The 14455-nt window shown below is 40.3% G+C and overlaps 1 protein-coding gene across 2 annotated transcripts in view; it reads left to right on the plus strand.

Moving 5' to 3' along the window:
- LOC103992914 (uncharacterized) overlaps positions 1 to 7481 on the plus strand; it is a 29238-nt gene extending 21757 nt beyond the window's left edge. The window contains exons 19-28 of one of the 2 annotated variants that reach the window (XM_065118822.1): positions 2314 to 2628; positions 3283 to 3467; positions 3528 to 3645; positions 3760 to 3905; positions 5334 to 5413; positions 5498 to 5664; positions 6272 to 6395; positions 6462 to 6525; positions 6777 to 7017; positions 7094 to 7481. In XM_065118822.1, coding sequence (XP_064974894.1) covers positions 2314 to 2628; positions 3283 to 3467; positions 3528 to 3645; positions 3760 to 3905; positions 5334 to 5413; positions 5498 to 5664; positions 6272 to 6355 — 1095 coding nt within the window. In that variant the 3' untranslated portion in view covers positions 6356 to 6395; positions 6462 to 6525; positions 6777 to 7017; positions 7094 to 7481. The remainder of the gene's footprint in view (positions 1 to 2313; positions 2629 to 3282; positions 3468 to 3527; positions 3646 to 3759; positions 3906 to 5333; positions 5414 to 5497; positions 5665 to 6271; positions 6396 to 6461; positions 6526 to 6776; positions 7018 to 7093) is intronic. The other variant, XM_065118823.1, reaches the window with a different exon arrangement.
- The last annotated feature ends 6974 nt before the right edge of the window (positions 7482 to 14455 follow it).

Here is a 14455-nt window from a genome sequence, read left to right on the forward strand (position 1 = left end):
TCAGCTCTTTGGATGCCACAAAATCTTAAAAAACAGAGGATAAAATTTGGATTATGATGATGAAGAGATACGGAGAAATAGGATCACCTTGCTTAATACCTTTTTTGCTAGGGAACCAGTGAGAGAGGATACCATCAATGAGACATGCAAACTGGGGGAGGAGATGCATGAGTTAATCTAGTCAGTATATTTTGTGGAGAAGTTTATTTTCCTTAGGGTTTTGTTGATGGTAGTCCATGAGATAGAATGAAAAGTTTTTGGGAGGTCGAACTTTATAAGAACGAGAGGGTTTTTGCTAGTGGACTTAGCCATTGTATGAGCAAGCTCATTAGCGATGAATATGTTATTGGATATTTCTACCTTTCACAAAAGTGAATTGCTCATGAGCTATGAGGAAGTTGAGTTTACTTTTGATATGGTTGGAGAGAACTATAGTAAGGAGATTGTAAAGGACATTGCAGAGAGAGGTTGGACAGAAATCTTCAATAGTGAAGGGGTTATTTTTCTTAGGATAAAAATGAGGAAGCTCCTGCCCCATTCCTTTGGTAGACAAAAATTTTCATGAATGTTAGAACAGCATCATATATTTGATGTTTGATCTTGTCCCGTAAGAATCTATATAATTCAACAGTAATGCCATCAGGACATGATTTTTTCCAAGGTCCATGTCCAAGAGAGCATTATGGATTTCAAGTAGAGTGAAAGGTTGGTTTAAGTCCAATTGATCAGAGGGGAATAAATGAGGAAGGGCAGAGCATTTGGTTTAAACATCCTTGGTAGCTTTCTTGTTTTGAGTCCAGAGGCTAAGGTATGAGAGGCAAACTGGTTGACAATACAATGATTATCATAGATAGTCTGACCATACTCAAGAACCAGAAAGCGAATGACATTCTTTCTTCTCCTAAAGGAGGAAAGCTGGTGAAAAAACTTACTGTTTCTATCGCCATCTTCGACCCATTTGAGTTTTAAGCCTTATTCCATCAGTAAAGATGATTATGTCTGTTTGAGGCGATGAGCTTGTTGTTGAGGGATTGTAATTTGATTTTGTCCAAGTCAGAAAGATACAGTTGGGTGTCCTTGGATTCTGAAGAAGTGATTTCCTCTAAAGGTTTGTTTTATTTTGTAGTCAAGTTTGCCCCATTAACTTTTCACCATTTGGATAGGGAATGAGAGAGGTGGGGAGGCTTCAAGTCGATGGAGCCCCAAGTATTAGGGTAGTTGAAGAATCATTCTATGCATTCTCAACAATCTGGGAGACCTCATCATACTGACAGACCTCCCAAGAGGATTGACATCTACAAGAATGGCGAATTATCAGATGTAACACAGGGTAGGTGTTTAACAAGAGTTTGGAAAAACAGAAAGCCAGTAAGCGTTCATCAAAGCATGGTCAAGTCCTGCTAAAGTTCTGGTACTCCCATACCTGTTGTTGCTGCAGGGAAAGCAGGGTCCTTGAAAACCAATATCTTTAAGGCCAGCAGAAAAGGGATTTACGGTATCTTAACATCGTATGCCTGTACTGTTGTGCAGAATAGTGAACAATGAACAATGTATGGTATGCTTGTACAGAATAGTGAGAACATATTGACATTCCCAGTAATCTAAGATTCCAGGCTATATGTATTGCCATTATTCAACATGTCTAGAAGCCTTATAGTTAATTTGTATCTTTCATCTATATTTCATCTATATTATATATAACAACAACAAAGCTATAAATCACAACTATTTGGGGTTGATTAACATTGATGTCGTTTAATTCTGTAAAAGCAATATCCTTAGAAATATGTGTGAGGATGCACTTCTATGTTGATTTGAAGTATATGATAGGTCTTGCAAGTATCAGATCGATGTTGATATACATAGGCATGATGCATATTTGGCAATGTTTATGCATTGCGGCTTCACAGTGATTTTTTTAATATGTTCTATGGATGCAATTATTATATTTTTCATTTTTAATATGCAGATGTCGTTGATCTGAAATACCAAGCCTTTTTACAAATTTTGGTAGGTAATCATGCATTGAGCTCTCTTTTTTTGGCGAACTTTATGGTTATAATTACATTTCTGTAGTTTAGCCAAGAAACTTCCATTTTTCTCATTTAGTAGAGAGCTATTTGGCAATTTGGCAATGGGACAATTTGCTGGTGGGATAGGCACAAGCAGATCTTGATAGTCTAATCAGTATACTGAACTACTATTTCTGTTTATTGTAATTGTTAAAACTCATATTTTTGTTACTCTTGTTTTCAGTAATTCAACCAGTAATCAGTTAAATCATATTCTTCTTTTTTTAATGATATTTGTTAGGTGAGCCAATATACAGGGCGGGTTCACTTGTACATTTGCATTCTGGGAACGGATGAAAGACCTAGACCAATTTTTGAAAATTTTCGTCCAGAGGAATTAAAGTCAATCTTAGTTTCTGCTGGTAATACATTTAAGGAAGCAAGTCCAGAAACCCTGAAGACAAATCCTGCTTACTGGAATGTTATCAAGAAATTTTTTGAAGAATGGAATGGTTTAAGGCCTATTGAGCGGAATAAACTTCTTGGAAAGCCTCTACAACTTCCTCTTATTGCTGAGCTTTGCTATTTGAAAGATAGCATCAACCATGTTCGTGGAGTATGTAGCTTAACTTTCACCATTTTTAAGAAAATGCATATGCTCTGCCTTTTTTATTATGGTGTTGTTTGTTTAGAAGTTTCCTGAAAATTATATTTTACCTGGACATACTAGAGTAACTCCCAAACTCTTTTAAAGGACAATTTCTTTTCTTATTTATTAGAGGAACATAGTTGGATCACTGGGAAAGCAGGTAGAGATGTCAGATGTCTGATATCAACATGAAATGACAGCATACTGATGTTTTAAACTTTTGCATAATGGGAGTGTGATGATAATGTATTAGCATGATATGTGGTGAATGTCTTGGATTGGTTTATCCTTTGTACATGCTCGCATCACTCCAGGCCTACAGCACTGGTGCGCCTTTCAGCCATGCACCAAACCACATGACCAGCGTGGACTAGACCTTTAACATGCTTCAGATGGTTACAGATCATTTGCTCACTGCTGTTCATCTTTAATCAATAAATGTCTCTTGCACATCCTGAGCTTGAGTTTGATAATGTTAGTATTGACTATGTTAATAGGATATGGTTCACCACTATGGTAAATTATGTTATGGAATAGGCCTTGATTCATGTTCCGCTAATAAAATATCTGAATTTGTCAGTATTATTACTTGCGTTAGATGTTTGGAAAAAATTGTTGCAGGGATTGCTGAGAGGTGGAAGTAATAGACGGGTTACCCCTTTAAGTGATATTAGCAGTCCTTTACCAGAAAATTCATTCTGGAAGAAGATTACTCTACATCATGGTGCTGCAAAGGAAAGAGAGTACAAGCAGGCCTGGACCACAGAAGATGTACCTCTTTGTAAACTTTGCCAAGACCCTTGCAAGTAAGTTATGTTAGCTATGAATTTAGTTGAATTTGCACTGCTATCATCTGGTGATCAAAGGCTACTTGTATCCAGTGGAAAGCTTGCAAAAGCACCCGAATACTTTGAAGATCTATTTTGTAACCTGAGTTGCTTTCAAGAATACCGGATAAGAACTAGTCGAAGCGCCCTTCGGGAGGTCAGTGACTACAGTTAGCTAGAACTATGCATAAGTTAGGGCTTTCAAAATTGTTTTTCTTATGCCACATATAAACATATGACGTGCAATTATCTGAAATTGGTGGTACATCAGGCACTTTTCCAAATAGAAAATGGTGTATGTACACATTGCAAGCTGGATTGTCACGAACTAGTCAAATGTATAAGACCTTTATCCAAATCTTGGCGGAAGGAATACATTGAAAAAGTTGCTCCAAAGTTGGCACAAAAGAAGAAGTTGTAAGTGATCCTGTGTAAAACAAGTTTCACTCCTTTTGTGATGTTAGCTGTTTGTTTTTTACTTTTTTAACAGTGTATGATCCATCTAAAGAAGTTATAACTGGACTACAATCCATCTAACTCGAGAACTTGTAGCTGAAGTTGCTAGGTCGAGATGCGCCATGATTCCTGGATTTATTTGTTTTTGTCAATTACTTTTGATGTTTCTAGTGTCAATGCTATAAATAGAGTTGGTCCTTCATAATATATCCTATTTTTTATGCAACTTTGCTATGTCTAAATGTTACTGGAAGGTAATGACAATCCTAATTCTCCTGTTCTGTATGTTTGTTATGTTTTGTGGACTAATCAAGCACCTATTCCACTCGACCTTCAGCTTGCTTCATACTACCTGGATGGAATTACTGTCTGGTACTTGGCTTTGATTAATAAATTAATTCCTATGCCTATAGTCTTTGACCTTGTCCACTGAACACGATTGAGGAATTTCATTGATTCTCTTATTAGGCTATAGCTACATTTGGTTGCAAATGGTTCTTCTCTCTGGACTTTATTAGTGAACATGGACATGAATCATGATATTCATGTAAAATGAATCATGATGTAGACTGTATTATCTAGATTGAGTGCAGGAATTTATTTTGCGAACAATATTGCTTCAAAATCTAAATTGGTTTAACAAAATAGTGTCCAGATAAGTCATCTTTACATATCTTAGCATAAGTATCTGTAAATTTCATTGGTTCCTAAAATTAAAAAAACCAACTGGCTACTAGGCCAGGCTAGTTAACCTAAAAATCAGCTGGTTGGTTAGCTTGTCTTTAAATATATCTGATTTGCACCCTCTCGTAGTTCTCGAAAAATTCAAAATGGTCTGCACAATTGACTTGGTCCTCCATGTGAGCTGCATGTGACAATTCAGGACTCTAGCTAGCAACTCTTGAGTCAGTCTCCAGAATGATAGAAGTCAATGTCCTGTTTGCACTCTGAGTTCCTTCAAAAAGAACCGTGGTTTAGTGTACTGAAACCAACATAGTAGTTATCAACCCTGCACAAACAATGGCACATTATGGTAATGGATGAATAATCCAACTCCTCCTTAGGAGTCACCTTAGGTAGAGCTAAATGATGTGAATCATTGGTGTATCCAATCCCAAATAGTTGGAAGTTGGGACTATAGGTTTGTTGTGTCATTTTGTTTGCTTGGGATATTTTTGTCTAGTTTCTTAGTTACTAAACAAAAAGAAATTTATAAAGTTAAAGCACTATAAGAATGGATCTTGGCTAGGAGTGAGGAACAAACAAAATATGAAGAAGATTCTGGAGTGATTGACATGCACCTTTACAAGCTTTCCTACTAGTTGTTCGATTTGGGTCTTTTTGGGCATATGGTCTGACTTCTGGAACATGTTGTGTGTACCACTTCAGGCTTGATAAGCTTGTCCATGAACCAACTGAGGGGAATGCCTGGCATGCAGACCACATAATTCCGGTATACAAGGGAGGAGGTAGAATACTAATTAAACCATTTTTATTTGCTCCTCCTGTGATTGTTTCAGAAAGCTAATCTTTTAAGTGTTTGTAAATGACAGGTGAATGTAGCCTAGAAAATATGAGAACCTTGTGTGTGGCCTGTCATTCGGAGGTCACCATGGCTCAACAAGATGAACGACGCTTAGAAAGGATGCAGGCCAAAAAGCAACTAAAAATAGCCATGAAGGAACTGGAAAATATTAAACCTTTTAACTCTACTGCTGATGTTAGTATTAGATTATTGAATCTGATCTGGAAATTTATTTATTTATTTTTTTTTTTCATTTTGTTAACAGCCGGATTAATCGAGAGCCTATGAATTTTTATGTAAATTCTGCTTCCATTTTGCATAAGCTAAATATTGAGAAATGTTAGAAATAGGGACTGTATTACAGAAAATCAAACATCGCACTGGAAGTAGGAATATACTTCTAGAGTGGACTTCCAATTTTTGTTTCTGTTGCAATAGACAGGTATTTTTATCAGAAAGTAATGAACTTGATGGTGGGACTTAGAATGAACTACTAACTGCATGCTGCTACTAAGCTAAGTCCCACCATCAAGTAATGAACTTATATGTATCTACTTTAGTCCTAATTAAATTGTACAGTTTATAGCTATCAATATAAATGTCACTATTTTTTTCTTGATCAACAATAATGCACTAAGATCTTGTTCTAGCCTGTTCAGGGTCAATATGTTCATTTTTACAATATTCATATTTCCATGTCAAGTGTAATTTCTTTTCCTTTTAATTATCAACTATGTTTGATCAACATTATGTCATCTAATTTCCAGATTTGTTTAAACTTTTGTTTTAATGATTATTTTAGGAAGGTGGAGATAAACAGGTTGCTGAAGAAGACCCTCTGTTCGTCAAGGTCCCTGGTAGTGTTTATTCGAGAAATGAGCAATGAAGATTGGAAAACTTCATTGAAATGCTGCATCCTAGAGCTGGTCAGTGTTCTAACATTTTTCAGCCATTAGCTCTGTAGCATCATTTATAATGCTGTATGATTTCAGGAACATCATTTTAAGCGGCTTGACTTATGAAGAGAGCAAGAAAGTTAAACTGCAGGCTGCTGATGTAGGCAACTGGATAGAATTTTCTCTATTTTCAATGCTTCCCTTGGTCTTTTGTTTACTTTATATAATTATGAAGAACCATAGCTTTTATGAACAATTCAATCATAAAATACAAGTTTCTTTTCCTCATTTTTATTCTTTTGGCTATGTGAATGAAATATCTATTCTGACGTCTTTGATCTAAAATTCACTTTGAGCATAAGCAACTTTGTCATGTTTTATATTCATAACTTACCATGCATTATTTATTAGTTCTGTTGTTCAAAGGACTTTTTGGGGAAGTAGACTTGGAGAAGCGGGAGGAAAACGTACTGTAGAACAAGATGGAATTACTTCCAGAGGAATGTTTATAGCGTCTCCTAGAAGATAGAAACAGCCATGATTGTGACCTGGGTCGTGGTGTCCCCACAGAGCTTTATCTGATTTCGACTACGGCGGCTGCCTTCCATGAGCATCCAGTACTACAGCTTTGGCACGCACTTGTATTCACAAGGTATTGTTCTTTATAGTCATTGTGGTCATTCTGTACATAGCATCACTCTTCTTTATCGATTATGATATTTTTGCAGAAATTTCTGGAAGCTGAAGAATTAGAAATCAAAGAAGAAACAATCTGGTGGCCAGCCGAAGGATGTTTGCGATTTCATTTAAAGATCACACCAGGAGGGTAAAAAAATGAAATTTAAAACGTTGACGCCATTGAAGATGAGATATGTTGTTCTGTTCCGTCTTATTCTTTTCTTTTGGGGAGGGGAGGTTAGATGAATATTGTGGTGTTTCTTTATGTTTCGGAGTTTGGTGTAATGTGATTTCACATAAATCACATAAATTCAAGAGTTAATTATAGATTATACTAGGTAGTTAGACATTTTGAACATTCAGATGGTTGGGTTTAAAAAATTTATATTGAAATTCTTATAGTTATGAAAATAAAATATATAATTTTATTTACTTTAATGTCATTGATTTTATCAACGAAAATATAAAAATAGATAAAAAAATAATTTTAATGTCATAATTATGTTTTTAGTGGTGGTGAACGATGACGTTGGTGGGGGTCATGGGTGGTTGTTGTGGATAAAGAGAGAGAGAGAGAGAGCGACGGTAAGAGGTGAGACAAAGGAAGAGGAGGAAGTGGATGACGTAGATATTGACGCTTTGCATTTGTATTAATGTCACTCAACAATTGTGTTGACGCTAATGCATATGTAGAGCATCGCTCAGCATCTACATTGATGTCGACGTAGATACTAAGCAACGTTACTTTACATCTGTGTTGGCATTAATAATTGTGTTGGCATTAATAATGATGCAGGGAAGGACGTGTTAATCTAGATTTGTGCAAGTGTCGATGCAAATGCCAAGAGGCTCTTCCGTTGCTTTGCATCTGCATTAGTGTTGACGTAGTTGTCGAGCAACGCCAACATAGAGCATCGACATATGTGTCATTCTCTTCTTTCTCTCCTTCTGTCTCGCCTCTCGTCGTTGTTTTTTCCTCTTCATCCACAATAGCCACCCATAACTCCCAACGACATCGTCGTCCGCCATCATAAAAAATCGATGACATTAGAGTAAATAAAATTAGATGTTTTATTTTCATAACTATAGAAATTCTAATATATATTTTTTAAATCTAGGAATCGGGATGCTAAAGAGATCTAATTATAAAGTACCAAAGTCATGTCGTTTGGGTTGAACGTAAGGGCAACGTACCAAAGGATGATAAATAAAATGTTCAAGCATCAGATCGAGAGGAATGTTGAAGTATACGTAGACGATATGATAATTAAGAGTAGAATGACCGATTCATATTTGTCAAACTTGGCTAAAACTTTTCAAATCTTAAAGAGGTACAACATGCGTCGTAACCTGACCAAGTGCGCTTTCGGAGTTAGCTTGGGAAAGGTCCTTAAGTTCATCATGCACTAGAGGGGATAGATGCAAATCTCGAAAAGGTACGAGCTATATTGGAGATATGCCTACCTCGGTCAATCAAAGAAGTCCAACAGCTAATGGGGCAAATAGCAGCACTGAGTTGGTTCCTACCCTTCTTTCGAGTCCTAAAGGACCCGAAGGGTTTCTTGTGGACCTAGGAGTGCCATGAGGCTTTCGAAAGACTAAAGCGCGACCTTGCCCAACTATCATAGCTCTCCTCCACCTTGGAAGAAATTCTCAATCTCCACCTCGTTGTCATCGACCTGGTTGTCAGCTTCGTGCTAGTCCTAGACGACGCAAGAATTCAAAAGCTTATTTATTACGTTAGCCATATCCTGAGTGGACCCGGGGAGCGATACCCACCTATAAAGCAACTAGCATTTACACTAGTACTCGTGGTGAGAAAGCTTTGCCCATGCTTTCAAGTGCATGTCATACAGGTCATTACCGTCTAACCACTCAGACAAGCTATGTCTCGATTTTACGTTTTGAGGCGGCTGCTAAAATGGTCTATAGAGCTGAATGAGTTTGACATACGATATGTGTCGATGACCACCATAAAAGCCTAGGCCTTGGCATATTTTATCTCGGAGCTAACTCCCCTGCTTAAAGATGACAACCATACCCCCACGATGTGGACATTATTTGTTGACGACTCAACTATCTCGGAGAGGGGCGATGCCAGCCTTGCCTTAAAGGGTCCGAACCAATAGGTGGATAAGCAAGCTCTCCAATTCGAGTTCAAAATTTTTAACAATGAAACCTAATATGAGACACTTCTCTCGGGACTCCAACTTGCCTGGAAACTCTAAGTCCAAGAACTAACGATGTTTAATGACTCACAACTAGTCATAAGCCGGGTAGAGGGAAGCTATGAAACCCGAGATGTGACCATGGCAAAGTACCTCACTAAGGTGCAAAGATTAGATCATAGCTTCTCCCAACTCCATATGTTTTTGAGTTCCCCACGAAGAAAATACTCAAGCAGATGTGCTTGCCTGATTGGCGTCTACTCAGACTCTCGAACAAGGTTGGCTGTTGGTCAAGACACTATCAACCCGAACCATTGAGAAGTTCAACATGGCCATGGTCAAGGAGGAACCGAGCTGGATGGATGAGATCGCATACTAAAAGAAAGACGGGACACTCCCAACTGACATTGCAATGGCCTGAAGAGTCAAACACCACCAAACATGATATTGCTTAATTAATGATCGTATGTATTGTAGGTCCTTCAGCCAACCGCTCCTCAAATGCTTGACTCTTCAAAAAGCTGAGAAGGTGCTTACTAGGGTGCAAGAGGGTATTTGTAGAGAACACATTGGTAAACGAACTCTCGCCTTCAAGGCACTTTAGCAAGGGTTCTACTGGCCCACACTACATAAAAATGTGATTACTTATGCCCAAAAGTGCCACATGTGTCAAGAATTTGCTTGGATACCACGTCAACTAGTAGTCCCCTTGAGCCCGATTGATTGTGGGCGGTGATTCACCCAAATGAGGTAGGGCCCTTCCCATCGGCTTCGGGCCAACGAAGGTTCCTTATCGTGGGGGTTGATTATTTCACGAAGTTGATAGAAGGCATAGAAGGCAAGTCATTAGCATCAATAACTGAGAAACAAGTTGAGGGATTTGTATGAAAGAATATCATCACTTGCATCGGGATCCTAAAGGCCCTCATCACAAATAATAAGAATTAGTTCAACAACTTGAAATTCAGAGAATTCTATCAGTCTTATGAAATTCAGCTAAGATTCAACTCGGTGGCTTATCCTCAAACCCATGGTCTTGTTGAGGTCACCAACCGAGTCATTCTCAAATGTCTCAGAAAGCAAGTCATTGGATTAAAGGGTACCTAGGTGGACGAGTTGCTATGCATCCTTTGGGCTTCCCAAATGACACCTAAGACCGGATTGGAAGAATCACCATTCAGCATAGCCTTCAGTATCGAGGCTGTCTTGCCACCCAAGATAGTCTTCCTGACCCCTCATGTCGAAAACTTCAATGAGAAAGCCTATGAGGCAAGACTTCGAGTCGGACTCGACCTAGTTAATAAGACCCGAGTAGTTGCACACCTACCAATGCTGAGATATAAGAAGGTGATGGCCAAGCTCTACGATTGAGATATTCGCCCTTGGGGAATTTAGTTGGGAGACCTGGTGCTTTGCAAGGTCAAGATAAGTGACCTAACTTGATCCCGAGGCAAGCTGACACCAAATTGGGAATGATCATACTAAGTTATCAAAGTCATCCGAGATGGGACATATCTCCTCAGGACAACAGAAGGTGTAGCATTACTAAGAACATGACATAGCTCAAACTTAAAGAAGTTTATCCTTAAGGTCCCCGTCGGGGTTCGGTCAAGGTATGCTTCAAACTTGCAATACATGTTAAACAAAGGGAAGGCGCTACTTCATTACTCCAAGAAGCATTACATTAAACAAATTGGATCTCTACAACCAAAATAAGATACCGATCTATATAAACAGAAAAAGAATCAGGAACTAGCATCACAACTTCAAAAGCGATTAGGCAATGGATCAAGCATCCGAACAAGGCGATGAGTCAGGTAATCATCAAAAGGCATCTTGCTTTCCATCTGGACATTCTGGTCCTCGAGGTAGTCGGTGAACAAATCCTCCTCAAGCTCCAACTTGGGATTCCTCACCTTAAAGCAGGTTAAGGCGACCATGTATCCAAACTTGTACAAGGCAACCCATGACCTCTCCAGCCCCTTTCTAATCCTACATATGCCTTGTAATCGATGACCGACTCCTCCCGATACCTCAGCACCTTACCCAGCTCGGCCTCCGACATCTCCCCCAACTCTCGAGCTTGCTCCTTCATCACAATAGCCTTTCCCTCAAGTTTTGAGTTGTGTGCCTTCACCAAGTCCAGTTCTCAGACAAGCCCCAATAGCTCACCCTCCATAACCTGGTTACTGCCCCAGACCTCCAACTATTTAGTAAGGGTAGCAAGCTCTCACTCGGCTTCCTCCAACTTCCACCCCAACTCGACCCCCTGAGCATTCGCCTTAGCAATGGCAGTGACAGAAGGGTCAACTTTTACCTTCTTTAACTTCTCGACCTCTGCTTGAAGGTCATCATTTTCTTGAGTCTACTGGTCAATAACGACATTAACATCTCATACCTGATCAAGCAAGGTCGTCACATAGAAATGGTGCCACTAAAGTAGCGATTAGAAGTTAAACAAAAAAAAAAAACATTCGAGAAAGCCAACTATGGCCCATCTTACCAGCTCCTCATTGTGATAGCCTCGGTTGAGCAGCACCTTCGAGGGGGAGAGATAAATCTGTTTCACCACCCCCAGACATAGAGATCCTCAATAAAACTACTATGAGGCTTCACTATCGCCCCACACCTTCTGCGCCTCCTACAAGCCCTCCCAACTTGGCTACAATGGTGCACCCGAGGTCGGATCAGGCAGATCAGCTATTGTCAAAGCCGCGAAAGGCTAGGATTTCCCCCTGCACAAGTTAATCATCAACCTTGACCTTTCCCCTCCTTGTCCTGAGGGGGACCTTGAACTCTTGGGACCCTTTGAAGCCTCCGACGCTATTGAAATAAGACTTCCACATGCAGTTGGCTCCTATAGCCCTCTCCCCCTCAAGGGACGGGGTCCCCTCTTCACAATGACCTTGTACTTCTTCTTCCGTCGGTCGACGCTAGCATAATGGTCGGGCCAAGCCGAACTCAACTACTTAGGCAACACCTCACGAACAAAGGTCAGGACTACTAAGGTAGTCGTTGTGCCTGAAGATGAGTCATGCCCCTATTTTTTCATAGAATGTAAGTCCATATCTGCAAAGAGGGCTGATATCATGAAACTGTAGAAAATCAAAGAGGGAGGTGGTGAAGGGTTTGGGTCGTATCTCAAGAAACCAGATTGAGACCCACATCAACTAGCCAGTCCTCGTCCATCTTCTAGGTGGCCTTGGATGAAGAGAGTATGTCCCTTAGTTGAAGTACCTGGGCCCCCTCTTCATCCGACAGTAGGGGATGAGTATTATCAATAGAGCATGCCGACTAGGTAAAGTTGAACCCCTAATCCCAACCTAGACTTACAAAAAAGAAATGCTCCTTCTAACTCTTATTATTCGAGGGAGCACCACTGATTTTGAAGCCCCCCGAGGTCAAGTAGTTCATGTTTTTCCCTTTGCACAATCGAAAGTAAGCTATAAAAAGCTTATGGGTCGGGGAGATACTGGTGCGCTTACACTCTCCGATGAACACTACCAAATAGCACTAGGAATTGGGCACCATCTAAGATAATATGCCCCATCATTCAAGGTAGGACACTATCACTAAGTGAAGAGGAAGGCAGAGTCCTGCCTCGAGGGCGTCGTAGGACAAACACAAAGACCCAAGTGTCAGATCATATGGACGCTGGCCAGGACGAGGAGCCTGCAGCTCGAACTCGGTCGAGATAGAAGATTTGACTTGCAAGTGCTCCAAGAGTGGAGTGCTCACCATTGAGTTGCAATCATGTGAACTATTCATCGACTCTAAATCCTAAAGAAACTTGAGGTATATAGAAGTTACCCCGTAGACGAGGGAGAGGCCAGGACCCCTTTTACCCTAAACTATAGGAGGACAAGGTTTGGACCTCAACCGATTAGCGATCGGTGGATTGGGAAGAACTTGTGCCAAAGGAGAGCTACATCCCGACCTAAGGTGCAGAAACCAAATGGTATACGACCTAAGGATTGACTGACCTTTCAAAACTAGAGCCGAGAAGAAAGCTTTCAAAATGTTAGGGCTTGAGCAGTGGAATGAGCCCCACTAAACAGGAGGTTTATAAACATGGGATGACCTCTCTCCTCTCACGATTGGCATAAGTGTCCCTTCGAGACCATATCGAAGGGGCATTCCACCGTTGTTGAGGTGCCAATCAAGGAAGATACGGAGAAATCTCTCTCTCTCTCTCTCTCTCTCTCTCTCTCTCTCTTATGTTGCTGAGGCACTAATTGAGGAAGATATAAGGAAATCTCTCTCTCTCTCTCTCTCTCTCTTCCCACTATAGATGCTGATCGAGGAAAGAAGACTCTCCCTTCTTATGATGGAGGCACCCTCCATGATTGAATCAAGTGTTCCCTCGGGACAACTATGAAGAAGATGCATAAGTTGGAAAGACTTGACCTACACTAGAAGATCCACTATGGCATAGGCATAACGACAAATGCGCCCGAGATGCGTGAGTCGGGAAGACTCAACCTACGTGAAGAAAATTTTACTATGGTAAAAGGTTGGGCCAAATGGCGCCTAAGGCGCATGAGTCAAGAAAAAACTGACTCGCGCTGAGCAAAATCCACTACAACGAATGCACAAGGCGAAATGCGCTCGAGACGCATGAGTCAGAAAGACCCGATCAGCATGAAGAGAAATCCGCTATGATAGAAGGTCGTTCCAAATGATGCCTGAGGCGCATGAGTAAAAAAAAATCCAACTCGTGCCAAGCGAAATCTGCTATGGTAAAGGTGTAAGGCGAAATGCACCCAACATGCATGAGTCGAGAAGACCCAACCCACATGAAAAGAAATCTGCTATAACTGAGGGTCAGGCTAAATGGCAACCGAGGCGCATGAATTGAGAAAAATCTAGCTCGCACCAAGCAAATTCCACTAGCATGGAAGCACAAGGCAAAATTCACCTGAGACGCATGAGTCAGAAAGACCCAACTAGCGTGAAGAGAAACTTGCCACAATGGAGGATTGGGCCAAATGACACCTAAGGCACATGAGTCCAGAAAAATCCGACCTACGCTAAGTAAAATCTGTCATGACGGAGGGGCAAGGCCTAATATACTCGAGACACCTAATTTGGAAAAACTTAACCCACAAGATAAGATCCCGAATGATCCCGTGTTAAAAAAATTAAACGACATGCTTCGAACGCAAGAGTCCTGAAGCACACCTTTCGGGGGGGGGTCAAATGATAGAAAATATATAATTAACTAGCCATTGCCCGCCATGCAAA

This window comes from Musa acuminata, chromosome BXJ2-7 (assembly GCF_036884655.1).
Source record: "Musa acuminata AAA Group cultivar baxijiao chromosome BXJ2-7, Cavendish_Baxijiao_AAA, whole genome shotgun sequence".
NCBI lineage: Eukaryota > Viridiplantae > Streptophyta > Magnoliopsida > Zingiberales > Musaceae > Musa > Musa acuminata.